This window comes from Paramormyrops kingsleyae, chromosome 18 (genome assembly GCF_048594095.1).
Source record: "Paramormyrops kingsleyae isolate MSU_618 chromosome 18, PKINGS_0.4, whole genome shotgun sequence".
NCBI lineage: Eukaryota > Metazoa > Chordata > Actinopteri > Osteoglossiformes > Mormyridae > Paramormyrops > Paramormyrops kingsleyae.
This window is the reverse complement of record NC_132814.1, coordinates 4,890,848-4,907,701: the sequence shown is the minus strand read 5'-3', so window position 1 is coordinate 4,907,701 and position 16,854 is coordinate 4,890,848. Positions and strand designations below refer to the sequence as shown.

Below are 16,854 nucleotides of genomic sequence, written 5' to 3'. Positions count from 1 at the left end.
GCCTTGCCTGAAATTGCATTACAGAGGTCATGTTGTGCCGTTCACAACTGTACTAATAACCAAGCCAGGCTAAATGTGTGGGTAAACAATGCTTTGACCATGTACCAAAAAGAACGAGGGACTGTCAGTCTTTAGCTGTCAATCTTTCCATCGCCTTCCAAAAGATGATGAATCGAGATTAAACAGGCTGAAGCACCTAAACTTAAAGAGACGACTGAAAATGCTCTCTGTATCTTCATATTAACAGAGGCAAGGTTGTTCCGTATACTTCCTTCAACAAAACACATCCATTTACACATTTACAGTGGTACTAATATCCAAGCTAAGCTAAATGTGTGGGTTAATAATGCTGTGATTATGTACCAAAACAAATACTGTAGCATGGAGACATAGGCACAAATTAATACAACAAAATGATAACCGGACTTGTCATAAGCCTGGGGCAGAATCCAAAATGAGCCCTGAATGTTTTGTATAGCTCAGATGTTTCATGGTCTCTGGGCTAAGCTCTGGATGTCTAAGGATCCTAGCAACACTCGTGAAAATTACTCATTTGTGTTGCAAAATCAGGGCAACTCTTTGTCTCTCGCAGGGAAGTCAGAGTCAGAGACATTTGTGCTCAAGTGGTGTTTCATGGAATATTTTATAGAATGGAGTGAAAAATTCAGCAAGGCTTATATGTGGGCTTCATGACAGACTCTACAGCCAGGATAATACTAAGGAGCAGTTCTGAGTGTCATTACGTAAGGAAACCATTATGTTTATGAGCCTCATTGTTACTCTTTATGTTCACTTTGGTAGACAATGCCGCATCTGATTGTGATAAGGTAGCTTCTACGTGTATCAGTGGCCCTAATGCACACAGTACCCCAATACCTCAATCATTTCTACTAGTTGTACTAGTTTCATTGCATAAACGAAATGAAAAAAGAAGTTTGACAGGAAAATCCATCCATTAAGCTGTTACACTTCAAGGAGGTGGAGAGAAACTTCGCCCTGAGAGTATATAACAGAGGTCAGCAGAGGGAGGACAATACGGCTCTCTGTCCTGCTTTCTGCGTTGCTCCTGAGAAAGCGACACATTGAAGAGAAGACTCACAATGGCATCTATGGGAAAAGAGGTTCTAGGATTGGCCCTGGCCATCATCGGATTTCTCGGGGTCATCATCGTGTGCGCCCTGCCCATGTGGAAGGTGACTGCCTTCATCGGAGCCAACATCGTGACAGCGCAAACCATCTGGGAAGGCTTGTGGATGAATTGCGTGATGCAGAGCACAGGGCAGATGCAGTGCAAGGTCTACGACTCCATGCTCGCCCTGCCCCAGGACCTGCAGGCCGCCCGCGCCCTGGTCGTCATCTCCATCATCGTGGCCTTCTTCGCCATCCTGCTGGCTGTGGTCGGCGGAAAATGCACCAACTGCATTGAGGAGGAAGCTTCAAAGGCAAAGGTAACCATCGGCAGTGGCATTGCCTTCATCATCGCTGGTGTCCTCTGCCTTATTCCAGCCTGCTGGGCAGCTCATTCAATCATCCGGGATTTCTACAACCCTCTGCTGACAGAAGCCCAGCGCAGAGAGCTGGGAGCCTCACTGTACATTGGCTGGGGAGCTGCTGGTTTGCTGATCCTAGGTGGTGGCCTGCTGTGTACCACTTGCCCCCCCAAGGAAGACAAGGGCTACAATGTTAGGTACTCCCAGCCAAGATCGACGGCTGATAGCAAGGCATATGTTTAAGAGTGGCGATCAACGCTGGAAATGGAAACGACAACCATCAATCGCTTTATTTTTGGCGTTTCTTTTGTCATTCACGTTTTGTTTTTGTACCGTGTTAAAAACACCGATTAAAATACGGACAAATGGACATCGCGTGGACTCAATGACAAAAATAAGTGTTTTGTACAGTGGACGGGACTATTGTCACTGAAGAGTGAGAGACGCGCGAACTTTGCGGAACCGCAAAAGTCTGTTACATGTACGGGGCGTAGTTGTAAAATATCATCTCAAATGTATATGTATAAAGTATGTGTTTCTATAGTATGTGGCTTGTTGTGAAAAAATGGGTAGATTTCTACAAGCGACGAAAATAGTACTGCACGCTCCATTATAATATGCAAATCTGTGATCGGACAGTAAAGAAATGTGCTTTCGCTCCTTACTGTACGTACAGCATACAACTAAATTGTGTCTTTGTTTGAAAATCCAAGTGCGGGAATAAAACCAATCATATGTAGTTCTAAAGTTGTAGGTCTGAATTACAATAAATATTTTGAAAATCATATTAACAGTGTGTGAGTGATGAATTCGCATTACTCGTGAAAGCCTGGGTTATAATTAGGATTACATTTCTATTTGTTTGTTCAGTTATCTTAAAAACACTCGGGCCGAACACGACAACAGGAAAATGTCATGGAACTAGCTGTCTTTGCTAAGTGATAATAGCGAGGTTTGAGCTCCTGTAAATCATTCCTTAAATGCATGGACTTGAAAGGCATGATAAAAAATGAATGTAGAAATAAGAGACTATGCTCTGAATCACATTTATGGGCAGGAATAATAACCTGCTGCTATATATAAACATTACCTCTGCCTGATAGGATCCTGACCCCGCATGGTTGGATGGTCCACGATACTCAAGGGTCGTTTTTCAAATGAATATGTTTTCGTTATTTGTCATTTGAATTACAATTCATATATATATGAAAATATAGTCATTTTATCACCAAACAAAACTCGTACTACGACCCTAATTTTTTTCTGTTTCATTGTGGATTTTTAATACCAATCGGTTTCAATTTTCAGGTGAAATTAATAACCCCTGACGGGAACATTATGTTTAAGAATATGCTTATAGTTGTTCATTTACAGCGTAGCGCATCAAACATGCACAGCGGAAATGAACATTCACAATACGTGCCGTGTGAATTTATAGTCGGATTCGCCGACGTGCACATGTGCTGTGTCGGGTGATGTTAAAAATAGTATTTCAAATATAAAATGGCTCGTAATTTGCTGTCAGTGTTGTCTGGGAAAAAAATCGGATGAATAACGTTTACCATATCTGTTGTGTCCCTTGCAAAGAGAATGTTTTCTTTCCCAGTTAACGAAAAACTTACCACATACGTCATATAGGCTACTTTTGTCGCTTAAGTTCATTAGTAGAGCCACCGTAATAAGTTGTTAACGGAAATGTCGGGGGAGCTGAGAGTTACCCCTTCCGAACTCCAAGGATGTGGTTGAAGACAACAAACTGAGGAACAATTTACTTTAGTTCCTGTAGGCCTGTACTATACTGATGTGGTACGTGAAACTCTGAGTGAATCATAAAGTCAATGTCATGATGGCATTCCAGATGTATTAATAATAATAATAATAATAATTGATACTTTATTGATCACACAATAGAATTATATATTACACAATAGAATCACCCAAATTGTTTTTATGCCTCCCTCATCTTGCTCTTTGTAGCGGCTCCCAGGGAGCTGGGATGAGGGTCTTGAGGGTCTTGCTCAAGGACCTGCAGATGTGCTGAGGCTGGGCTTGAACTGGCAACCTTGTGATTACAGGCACATGGCTTAGCCCACTGAGCCACACGCTGGCCCCTTAATAGACTGAAGTGGCATTTCCTTGATAAAAGTAACTTAACACTCATTTCACTGTATGCATTTACTGCTTTATGCTGTACTGTTGTGCATTTGATACACTTTGGTTTGAACTGAGGTGTGTGAGTGTGCCCTGTGATGAGTTTGCGCCCCATCTTGCATTGTTCCCTGTCTTGCACTCGTAGCCTCCGGGATAGGTTCCGGACCCCCATGATCCTGAATAGGATAAGCCATTATGGATGGATGGATGGATGGATGTTCAAATAACATTTTCAGGGGGTGCAATTGCACCATTGGGAAGATTGCCTTTGCTTCTGACTGCTGTGACCCTATATAGGACAAGCAGGTGTAGAAAATGGATGGATGGTTTTCTTAAATTGCAATATAATTATGGCTTTAAAGTCTTATTTGTGTGATTTAATTTCACTGCTGGTGCACTAGGACAAAGGCCTATTTTTCCCATCATAATCACCTGATCGCGATAATTTGAGCTGACTGCAATTCTTTTGCATAATCACAGAAATCGAGGAGTGGGCGTATAGAAATGTTTGTGGGCGTGTCAAAATGTTTGTGATTGTGTCGAAAGTTGGGCTGTCTGGTCTCTTTCTGAAATAATGTTTGTTGACAGCATTTTTGGCCAATAGAAGTGAACTTTCCACACACCTACCTTTCAGTAAGCCAAATACTCCATCCTGCAGAAACTCATGTTTCTGTAAGAGAGGTGATCTTCTAATGGTAAGCAGGACCATGACATGTTGCAGGGGACAGACCCTGAAAAAGGAGAAGATAAGCCATCCAGCCCAGCACCAACAGACATACGAATGGCATACAGTACAGACAGAAAAACAGTGGAAGACGTGACAAATACTTCATAATAGAAAGGGGATTATTAATATTAATAAAAACGCTAAAAAAATAGTTATGAAAACCACAAAACACAAGTTTGGAGATTAAGACAATTATTGGCATTTTCTTAACAACGATCGAACTGTATGTCAGCATTTGTGTTGTCAGCGGTCCGCTGTCAGCATGAGTTTCTAACTTTGCCAGCAGCCATGGTGTTGCTCTTCACCATTATTGTGCTTTTGAATTCTTCATATTTCACTATAATTCTCTGTTCCACTGCATTGAAATATGTAGCCCTGTCACAATGCGTGCTTACGTGATTGGTTGATTGTTGCACATGGCACACTTTTATGTGCACGCACTCGGGAAGTAATCTTGAGCTGTGTCCCAATTCAGGGGCTGCATCCTTCTAAAGGCTGCATTCAAAGACCAAATGCATCACAGCGAGGCGATAAGGCAGTCCCATTTGGAAGGCTCCTTCAAATGTAGTCTAGAAAGGCATCCTCTTTTTGCCGAGACATAAAGGATGCACCCGATGAATTCTTTGCAGCCCACCATATCCCAAGAGTCACTGCGCAGAGCTAAAGTGGGTGTGTCCCAGTTAGACCCCAATATAAGGGGAGTAGCAGCTGGTGGGGGGCAGACCATCCCACCTGACAACGCTTTCTGTTCGACCATCGAAGAACGCAGCCTACAAAGGCTACACCTTCATGAAGTGCACTCCTTGAGGATGCAGCCCCTGAATTCGGACAGAGCCTAAATGAATCTTGGGATAAGTTGGGCCACTAAGGATTCATCAAATGGATCCTTCGTGGCCCAGGAAAAGAAGGACATATTCCTAGGCTGCATTTGAAGGAGCCGTCGAAACGGGACAGCCGTCTTGAGGCACTGTGACGCATTTGGCCTTTGAATGCAGTCAGTTAATTGGGACACGACCTTAGCTTCAGTAAGAAAGCATGGCTTAATGTAGATTGCTGATAGTCAGTGTCTTACTTGTAATTAAACCCCGATACCCTGACGTCTGCGCCTTTGTCTCCGTTCCATCCCCGCTCAGCACGACAATATTATTATAATTAAACATATTATTATTATTAATATTAAAACAAGGAATAAGAAATCTTTATTTTTAAATGTATTTTGTTATATAATAATAATTAGTTACTGTCTATCATTGTCTAAATGTATTTTTACTGTCTAAATACATGTATTCAGCTAGTGTAAACATGCATGATGCTATCACAGCTAATGTGAGGCTGAGACTGAAGCGTTACCCTTTGTTTCCGCTGAGAGATGTGCCGCGTGACTCATTTCCTAAGTTATCTTAGGTCGGTGTTCACAGTTTGACTTCTGAGATTCAGATCGAGCTCTAGGTAATTTTTTTTCTAACTGCAGGTTGGTTTGACTTTCAAGAAATTCGAGTTCTAATGAGTTTGAGAACTGAGGTACCACTGTATTTTCCTTCGTGCCAATACCATATTTACTTAGGTCATTGTCAGCTATCCCCACAAGCCATTGTGTTTAAAACAATGTGTTTCAAATAGTGGGGTCAAAAATATATTTCGTCAGCCCTGTTGTGCCCTTCCCAGTGGAAAAGCTAAGAATAGCAGTTTTAACTAAAAATAAATTGTAGATTATTTTTCACAAATTATCATTAATAATAAAGTCATCTAGCTGGTCAGATTAGCGATCATTTGTCAATCCTCCTTATTCCTGGTGGCCCTATGTCGAGAAAGTAGCCATAAGCGGCAACAACCTTTTGGGTGGCTAGTTATCTACGGTGGTCCATTTGAATGTATCTAACATATATAGTGTGACATATACAGCCCTTTGAGGGAGTGCATTTCTTTCTGTGTCATTAGCCTTGCCTGAAATTGCATTACAGAGGTCTTGTTGTGCTGTTCACAACTGTACTAATAACCAAGCCAGGCTAAACGTGTGGGTAAACAATGCTTTGACCATGTACCAAAAAGAACGAGGGACTGTCAGTCTTTAGCTGTCAATCTTTCCATCGCCTTCCAAAAGATGATGAATCGAGATTAAATAGGCTGAAGCACCTAAACTTAGAGACGTCTGAAAATGCTCTCTGTATCTTCATATTAACAGAGGCAAGGTTGTTCCGTATACTTCCTTCAACAAAACACATCCATTTACACATTTACAGTGGTACTAATATCCAAGCTAAGCTAAATGTGTGGGTTAATAATGCTTTGACCATGTACCAAAAAGAATGAGGGACTGTCAGTCTTTAGCTGTCAATCTTTCCATCGCCTTCCAAAAGATGATGAATCGAGATTAAATAGGCTGAAGCACCTAAACTTAAAGAGACGACTGAAAATGCTCTCTGTATCTTCATATTAACAGAGGGAAGGTTGTTCCCTACTTCCTTCAACAAAACACGTCCAACCTTGTTGCTGTGGAGATATTGACACACCTTGCATCTTTTAAGATCAGCCTTTCCAACGACTTATGTATCTTTTCACGGCAACCTTACATTGTGCAAAAGTCGTGGTATCCGTTCGAGACACACATTAACTTTGGTCTGTTACAGCACTACTATGCATGTCACTGTATGTCATTCTCTCATCCATCAACCGTAGAAGGCAGAGGTGTGACAATATTATCGCATTTCAGGGTTGAAAAGCCTTGTTCCCTCGTATTGATTTGTTATTTTGCTATTGCTGAGAAATGCTGGTTCAGTGTTCAGTGGTGCAACAAAGTGGAAGTCGTGCTCATAGTTCATGCAATCTATCTTGGAAGCTAGAAATAAGGTGGATGTTTTTTTGTAAATTCACGCAGGGCGTATGCAGCCAGGTAGGCCTTGAGTTTGACAACAGTAACCTAAACTAAAACAGTAAATTCCATTCCCTAAGATAATGCTGGACACAATAGGCACAGAGACGTAGGCGATGATTAATGCAATGAAATGATTACCAGATTTGTCATGAGCCTGGGGCAGAATCCAAAATGAGCCCTGAATGTTTTGTATAGCTCAGATGTTTCATGGTCTCTGGGCTAAGCTCTGGATGTCTTAGGATCCTAGCAACACTCGTGATAATTACTCATTTGTCTTGCAACACCAGGGCAACTCTTTGTCTCTCGCAGGGAAGTCAGAGTCAGAGACATTTGTGCTTGAAGGGTGTCTCATGGAATATTTTATAGAATGGAGTGAAAAATTCAGCAAGGCTTATATGTGGGTTTCATGACAGACTCTACAGCCAGGGTAATACTAAGGAGCAGTTCTGAGTGTCATTACATAAGTAAACCATTATGTTTATCATTTCACTTCATGGTTCTATCTCAAAGCATCTTGATGCTATCTCTTCCCACAAGGAAGAAAGTGGTTAAGCCTTTCCTCCATGACTACCACAAATCAGCGTGGTCTCAACCTGGCTGACGGCAGCTTTGTTGTTCATTGGAAGCCAGCAATGAAATGGCTAACTGATGGTGCTTTTCCACCGAGAAAGAATCGATTCTGTTCCAGTTCGCGAACCAGTTCAGTTTGCAATAAGGTGCCAACTAAGAACCAGCCCATGTTTCCACCAGTTTTTGTCTCAGCAGTCAGCACCATCACGTCATTAGTGGTGGGTATAACTGAGTAGATGGAGTTCAGAGAACAGGAGCAAGATGGCAGATGGCATGGTTTACCTCCAAGTATATAGTACATGCCCACTCATGATATCATTATGGTTCCCATTCAGGGACCAACTATTTTTTGGTCCTCAATTGGAACCGTATTTTTGGTTTGGAAGCAGTGTATATTTTAGTGGAAACACACAGAATTGTTCATAAATAGGTTCACGAACCGGAACAGAACATGTTTTCTCAGTAGAAAAGTGCCATGTGAGGCAGTGTGGGAGCCCTGATTCCTGCATAAAGTCAAGGTGTCTGGGTTCAGTCCGTTAAAGCTCCAACATTTTAATCCTGTGCTGCAATGAACAGGGGGATGGAAAGGTCAGTTTAATTTGTGGGAAGAGGTTTGCTGGCCTGTGTGTCTTACACAGTACCCCTCCCACCCTCCAAACAAATGAGTTATTACTAGATTGATTCCTGCAGTCAGTGTTATGTTTATGTAAAACCAATTATACAGGTGCTGCCAAAATTATTATAAAGATCTTTTGCTTTTATGTTATACATATACACACGCACACGCACACGCACACGCACACGCACTCAGCTATGACCAGATGCAGTGCATTCTGTTTTATTTTAGGATTTTAGGGGTGGGGGAGTTGTTTTTTTATTATTAAAGAAAGGATGGTGTAATAGATGTTCTTCTAAATGGTACTTTAATTTCAATAATAATTATAAAAAAGAGATCTTCTACCTACTGCCATGATTATCTGTCCCCTCCTTCTTTCTTGAGCCTCATTGTTACCTTTTATGTTCCATTTGGTAGATAATGCCGCATGTATCAGTGGCCTAATACACAGAACCACACAGCACCCATATACCCATATATGTTCAGTCTTTCAATCATTTCTTCAGCTCTGTAGCACTACACTGACCCAACACATCCTGTAAGGGCTGAGGGCAAACCAGCTCATGGTACATGTTTTAATACCACTATATGTTGTGTACATATGTGCCTGACTAACTGATTACGTGATTTCTGGAAGGGATGGTTTTTTGAAGGAAAACAAAAACAAAGCCAAGATATAGAATAGTTCTGAAGTAATCACATTTTTTAAATGAATACTAGACGTTAAAATCAAGGAAGGGAGAACTCATGATGTGAACTGTTGTTTGCTGGTCATTACCTGGTTAATTTGTTGGCCAAGTCAGATTATACCGGGCAGTAATACATTGTTTTTCTTAGCCAGTTACATCATCTGATTGCAATTTTACAAGTTTCATTGCAAATAAGAAATGACAAAAGAAGTCTGACAGGAAGTTCAATCCATGAAGCTGGTTCACCTGAAGGAGGTGGAGAGAAACTACACCCTAGGAATATATAACAGAGGTCAGCAGAGAGAGGACAATACGGCTCTCTGTCCTGCTTTCTGCGTTGCTCCTGAGAAAGCGACACATTGAAGAGAAGACTCACAATGGCATCTATGGGGAAAGAGATTCTAGGATTGGCCCTGGCCATCATCGGATTTCTCGGAGTCATCATCGTGTGCGCCCTGCCCATGTGGAAGGTGACTGCCTTCATCGGAGCCAACATCGTGACAGCGCAAATCATCTGGGAAGGCTTGTGGATGAATTGCGTGACCCAGAGCACGGGGCAGATGCAGTGCAAGGTCTACGACTCCATGCTCGCCCTGCCCCAGGACCTGCAGGCCGCCCGCGCCCTGGTCGTCATCGCCATCATCGTGGCCTTCTTCGCCATCCTGCTGGCTGTGGTCGGGGGACAGTGCACCAACTGCATTGAGGATGAAGCTTCAAAGGCAAAGGTAACCATCGGCAGTGGCATTGCCTTCATCATCGCTGGTGTCCTCTGCCTCATCCCAGTCTGCTGGTCAGCTAATACAATCATCAGGGATTTCTACAACCCTCTGCTGACGGAAGCCCAGCGCAGAGAGCTGGGAGCCTCACTGTACATTGGCTGGGGAGCTGCTGGTTTGCTGATCCTAGGTGGTGGCCTGCTGTGTACCACTTGCCCCCCCAAGGAAGACAAGGGCTACAACGTTAAGTACTCCCAGCCAAGATCTACAGCTAATAGCAAGGCATATGTGTAAGATTGACAGGAAAGATGCAGAAGATAATGAAGTCAATCTGCTCTTTGTTCTCTTCTACAGCCTATTAGACGGTCAACATTTTGGACTGTGAGTGAACATTGTGTTTGTCAAAAAACAGCACAGAAGTGAAGCAGCTCATCCAGGCCTCCAGCAGGAGGCCTGGAACCTGCCTTTATACCTGACAATACACCTAACAACAGCTAATGTCCCATGGCTCTATGTTCTGTTAAAAGTCAATTACTCATGAAATTTATTCATGTAACTTCACACCACAAACATTAAATGTTCAAATATTCATACTACAAACTACATAAATTAAAATCAAAATGCTAGCCAATGTTATCACATTCTTATTTTTAGGAACACCAGGCATATAATATGAAATATTTCTCTTCTCTTGCTTGTATTTTTTATTTTATTTTATTTTATTTTACCAGGAATGTGTTTTATTTTTTATATATATTTTTTATATATATATTTCACTTAAATTTGTTTGAACTTCTCTATGGATTTTTAAATATGCATTTGCTAAATTAAACTGTTTGGAAATAACTTCCACAAATTCAAATTAACATGATTTTTTTACATTGAAAATGTAAAATTATTTGTCCATGAGCTCTATTTAAATAACCTAATTAAACTGTATCTATAATGCAAAGGTGAGGGACTGACCAAAAGACGTGTGAAATAAATTATATTCTCTATAGACATTTATTTACTGATTTGATGTTGACACCAGGGTATATGAACTGCTTTTGGGTATTTTGTTTTTTTCCTGGTTATTGGATACTGGTCAAATTATTAATGCAAGTAATTTATATATTGTGTGCTCTGTTAGTCTGAGATGTAAGTTTTATTTCAGTTGTTTGGCAGTGTAATAGCACACTCTAGACAGGATAAATTTAATGTACAAGCGTTGAGTATATTACCTACTATTAAAAACATTTTTGCAATACAATGGTTCGTTTCATGAGGTGTTCCGCGCCTTAGTGTAATCAGTGAGACCGGTCCAGCAAGTTTCCATACATATACCTTCCACATAACTCACCCACTAAAACATCCCAGAAATGTTAGTTGTTAAACCACTTCCCACTGTGAGTCTCGCTCAAGGGCAACTGCTGTTATTCAAGGGATTTTTATCACCAGCATTTTGAAATGCAGTCATGTGCCTCACAACGACGTTTCAGTAAACAGGCCGCGTGTGTGACGGTGGTCTATTCCTATCACCTAGTGACAGTGCAACGCATTACGTGTCTGTGGTAATGCTGGTGTAAACAAACCAACTGCACTGCCAGTCGTGTAAAACTATGGCACATTCAGTAATGTACAGTACATAATACTAGTACCATAATACTATGTTACTGGTTGATGTATTTGCTATATTGTACTTTTTTTCGTTATTTAGGCTACACCACATATGCTAGGTGTGTAACAGGCTATGCCAGTGTCTCCCAACCCAGTCCTACATATTTTTGCTCCCTCCCAGCTCCCAGCCAGACAGTCAACATTTTTGCAAAAAGACGAGGTTGGGAAACTCTGGGCTTTACCCTCTAGGTTTGTGTAAATACACTATGATGTTCACACAGCGATGAAATCATCTATCTACGCATTTCTTAGACCATATCCCCATCATTAAGAGACAAATTACTGTATTTGTTTTTTTTTTACAAACGTGATCCCACAAAACACACGTGGTTCTGAGAAACCCTAATCTGTTCTGGGGTAGAATCCTCACTAGCAGCTATAACACCCAGTATATATCCTATCTGTCGGAGCTCTGAGAGTTCCCGTGGACTAGTGACTAGTGTGAAATGCTTTTTCATTGAAGTGACGAGTTCCTTCAGTGATCCACTGTAGCCCATACAATCACGTAATGCAGCTTTACTACTGGGTTTGCTGTGCTGATTTTATATTTCAATAGATGCTTTAATCCAAAGTGATGTATTGTTGAGAAAGCAGGATCAATCAATTAATCCCTTGGATGAAGGACCTCACGCAAGGGCCAAATGGTAAAATCACTCTACTTTCTAATCACAGGCGCAGCAGTCAAACCCACAGAGCCACACGTGTTAAAAACTTCATAACACTTCACACAATTTTGTGTACTGGTTCCTATCCATTCTGCAGGACACTCCTACAGGTGCGCTCGCATAATGATTTTTTTCTTACATGTGCGGTGTAATGCAAGGAACCCACTCACATTGTTTAACTATAGACAACATTCTCATGTTGGATTAATTCACAAAACTGTGTGAACGAAGCATCCAGAACTTTGGTTAAAAAAAAAGGAAATGATTAAATTGTATATCTCTGTTGTTGTCAACACAGCAAACATCTCCTAGAGAACAGAAGGCCACTCACTCCCTTTAACATAGGTTTTCTGTCCCGTGCAACTCATGTTAAACAAAAACAAGATCATCAGGAACAAAAACAAAAAAAGAGAAAAAGAACCGGTTTTTCAAGGAGAGATTCTGAGAAAACATGTCACCATCCTTGCGTGCCCTGCACATGCACCTGAGAGATCACAGTTCATTTCACGTAACATTTTTGCTTACTGAAACCAACGGTGACCAAGTGCTTAGGCTTGGTCCTTAGCTAAAGGCAACCAAGCGTGACATTAAGTGATGTTTTTTTACAGTTTCATTACAGGCTGGTGTAAGTCTATGGCCTCTGAGTAAGACCTATTTTGAAAATAAAAAGCATTTTATAGCATATATTATAGTCCAGATCACCACTGAATGAGAAAAAAACGGTGCTTGTTGTGGGTTTAAACTCTGGAAAACATTCCTGAGAAAGCTCTTTAAAACATGTCAAATTATCTCAAGCAGTGCCTAATATTTTAAGGCAGTCTTCTGGATAAATGCGATTATATGAATAAATCATTAATTAATTTTACGAACTGCTAATCCAGGTAAAGCCTATGTTACACTATAGTGTTTCCCCTTGTTTACATGTAATAGACTATAAGGTGGTGGAAAGTACTTAATTTACTAGAACAGGACAGAACAAAACAAACAGGATGGTAACTTGTCGAGCATGTTTGTGTCTCTGAGGTCAGATTATTAAATCAACAGGGAGGTCTAGTTTCTTTTGCTTGTCACACTGAGTATTTGTGGTGTGGCTCAAATTGTTCTCTACAGAGCCATATGTCAGTCTCAGTTGCATTTAAAATAGTATCGATTGCAGCTGTACAGGATCTAGCTGCACAGTTTCAACTGCATTTCAACTGGAAATCAAAGGCCCATTTCAATGAGCATGTTATTTTTCAGTATCTTTGATTTAGATTAGATACAATAGATAGAATAGACAGACAGGCAGACTTTATTGATCTCAACTTTGAAAATCATGTGGCATTATGAAAATAAAGATTTGGAGGATTTGACATGCACTGGTCTAGTCGCTACGTGTGGAAATAAACATGAACGTCTTCCCTACGTCACATAACAATGAATTTAGCAACAAACTGAAAGAATGTAAGCTATTAACATGACTACTACATGACTGCTTCCTACCAAAACATCACTGGTAACGTCATTTTGTGACAAATTGTACATACTTCCAACCAGACTCATTTAAAATGAGAAACTGTTTAGTGTGTATTATACTGAATAATTTTCATTTTCATTTCTTTAATCGTCAAACTCGAACGAACAGTATGATCTACCCGTACATCCATTTTCTGTACCTGCCTGTCCTACGTAAGGTCGTAGGAATCCAGGGCATGTCCCAGAAGCTGAGGGCGCAAGGAAGGGAATAACCCAGGGCTGGATGCCACACACACACACACGCACGCACACACACACATAGTCGTGTAATCATATCTTTTTGGTGATCGCTCATTAATTTCATGGGAGAAATGCTAATGCTAACTATGACAGCCTTAACCCCTACCCAGCCCTAACTATAACCATAAGTAACCAAACAAAATACAAGAATTGTTGTTTTTAGTTTTTTCAGTGCAGTCACGTATTTTTATAAAATAGAGTTTTCCTATATGGGTACCAGGAAAAAAAACAGGTATTCATTACATTGTGGGCACATTACCCCACAAGGTAAGGTATACCTGGACCACACAGACCAGTCAAACATTTATTCACACCTATGGATAATTTGGTACCTCCAATACAACAATGGTTTTGGACCGGGGAGGGGAACCGGAGAACTGGAAGAAACCCCACGATGACACGGGAAGAACACGCGAACTCCACACACGTAGAGACAGGGCATAGCATGATTCATTTATCAAGACGTATAAGTGGTTTCAACACAGTTACACGTCACTAAAGAATGAGTAAACACTTGCAAGCATATTGCCTAACATTTTTATGACGGACCTAAACACCATACCTGTACGCTCATGTAGGGTCGAGAGCTCCTCCTATTGTTGACCAGCTATGTCCTTGGGTATACTGCCATCTAGTGGCAGAAATTCTACATGTACCACACTGCAACATTCCACTGAACGGTTTCAGGTAAACAGAGCAATGACGGAGTAAATTGATGATACCATATTAAACAAAAAATGTAGATGGTACATGTGATAATGTCAATTGACCCATCCAGGAGCGTTGTTACTACATATTTCCCAGAAGTGGTGAGGCACAGACCAACATCTCATTGATGTCACACCATTATGAAACCTTAACACTCGAACTCCCAGAATTCTATAACTACTAGAATCGCCGTAAGCGGTCATTTTGACCGCTCATTTATCATTTTATATAAAACACTAATAATCAATATACAATTAAGCATAAATTCATTTTCATTTTTAGAATAGGTAATAAAAATAATAATAAAGCATCAGGACATGAAATAAATCAATGAATGTAAACATTTATTTGATTGACAATCGTCGAACCGCTGTTATCAATTTGCAAATTTGAATTACAAAATGTAAAAAAAAAAAAAGTTTTATTAAATGCAATATTTGTTTAAATTAGAAAAAATATCATGCTTTAAGAGTTAAAGGAAAATATGATGTAAAATCCTAAACCGTTTTGTCTCATAGTGGGCAATCACATAAACAAATTACCGCACACCATGGCAAAGTCCCTGATGCATGTGAATCTGTTATTCACAGTCCACACAGGTGATCTCCACCTTCTCTGTACATTTGTCACACGTGTCCTTTGTTTTATTTTTATTGCAGTTTCTCCGCACTTGGCACTGCCACCGTCTTAGCTGTTAGCTGTTGAACCATTTTGAAAACCAAAAATCCATATGAACATTTATCAAAGTATTCTTAAACAAAAAATAATGACAAACTATGTGGTTTTATAAAAAAAAAAAAAAAACATTTAATGTTGCTGACACATCAGCACAATGTGAACCTTGACAAACATCAACTAGCCCTAATTAACATAACTGGGAGGCAACACTGTTTGAAAAATAAATAAATAAAATAGTTCAATAACACTGGCTTAACAAATTATAGCCTTCTACTCCCCCAAAAACAATCTACACACAGTTTATTTTTTAATTTCTGCAAGCTTCTCATCAATAAGCTGTTCAATATTCAGCAGATATCCTTTCTTTTAGTCTCACGTGCATGTCTAACTGTTTAGCCTGTAAATAGTGATTCAGACTTTCATCAAACATCACGTACAGTCTTTGCTTCGATATTTCGGACAAAGTCTTTTTCTTAAAGTAAGGGGCCAGTCCAAAAGTACATATATACGAGCATTTGCGTTCACCGCATGCAAATCTCGTAGCTATGACTGTCGGGGAACATGGCCTGAAATAGCTGGCTTGTGTCTTTGCACGATTTATAAGAATAGTGAGATTTTGCCACCATTAGCGCCCACGTACAATACCTCTGCTGTAAGGGCTTCATTTCTGGACACGGTGTCTGAAATGGTCCCTTGTTTGAAGGTGGACGAGAGGGACGTGCTGCAGGTGGCAGCGGCTCTCGCGTTGGCGTTGTGAGAGAAAAAGCCAGTGATGGGGTTGAACGAAGATTCACACGTAGCAGCAGCTTGGTGCTTAGCCCCCCTTGTGTGGCTAGATAGGACTGCCTCTCCCATGTTTGATATGTCGAAAGTTTTACTACACAGTCGACATTTGGCACGTCCTGGGTCCTTGTCTTTTTCAAGCCATGTATTATATTTATCCAAGTGAAGCCATTTATTGTTAAAGCGACATTTACCCGGCATATTGCGACTGAAACTCCCCCGCGCATTATCACAAAACTACGTCTCGCGTCTGACGTTTTTAACCCCACCCAGAGCGCCTGCGCGGAAATTTAATGTTTGGGAAAAAAAAAATCTTCATCGAATCTTAACGTAATTATTTACTTTATTATACTGCTACTTATGAATCAGATTCCCATGACTTTTCCATAACTTTACGTGTATAATTCGTTTTCCAAAACTTTTCCAGGTCTGGAAATTGCTCTTTTCAAATTCCCTGACTTTTCCAGGTTTTTCATGACCGTACGAACCCTGTATGTAACTACTACTCATAAAACGAATCTAATAATAATAATAAGCTTGTATTTTTATGAAATTTACCTGAAATATCATTAGATGCATTTCCAGCAGATGATGAACTGGAAGAGCAAAGACGTCTTTTTTTACAAAAGGAACTCTCTGAAACACTTTATGAATCACTTTCAGAGAGAGCATCAGACGAGCCCTCAAGAGACCAGGAGCTGTCAGTGTCCGATCCTGCTCCTCCCTCAGACTCAGCCTTATCAAGTGTCTGAAGCTCAGATAAAACTTCGGCCAC

At 40.5% G+C, this 16,854-nt stretch overlaps 1 protein-coding gene across 1 annotated transcript; it reads left to right on the top strand.

Annotated features, from left to right (window-relative positions):
* The first annotated feature begins 847 nt into the window (after window positions 1-847).
* On the top strand, window positions 848-11,083 carry LOC111840171 (claudin-4-like). Its single transcript, XM_072702274.1, has 2 exons — window positions 848-1,591; window positions 9,486-11,083. The coding sequence occupies exons 1-2, from the start codon at window positions 1,101-1,103 to the stop codon at window positions 10,123-10,125; spliced, it is 1,131 nt and encodes a 376-aa protein (XP_072558375.1). The 5' UTR covers window positions 848-1,100; the 3' UTR covers window positions 10,126-11,083.
* Window positions 11,084-16,854: the final 5,771 nt, after the last annotated feature.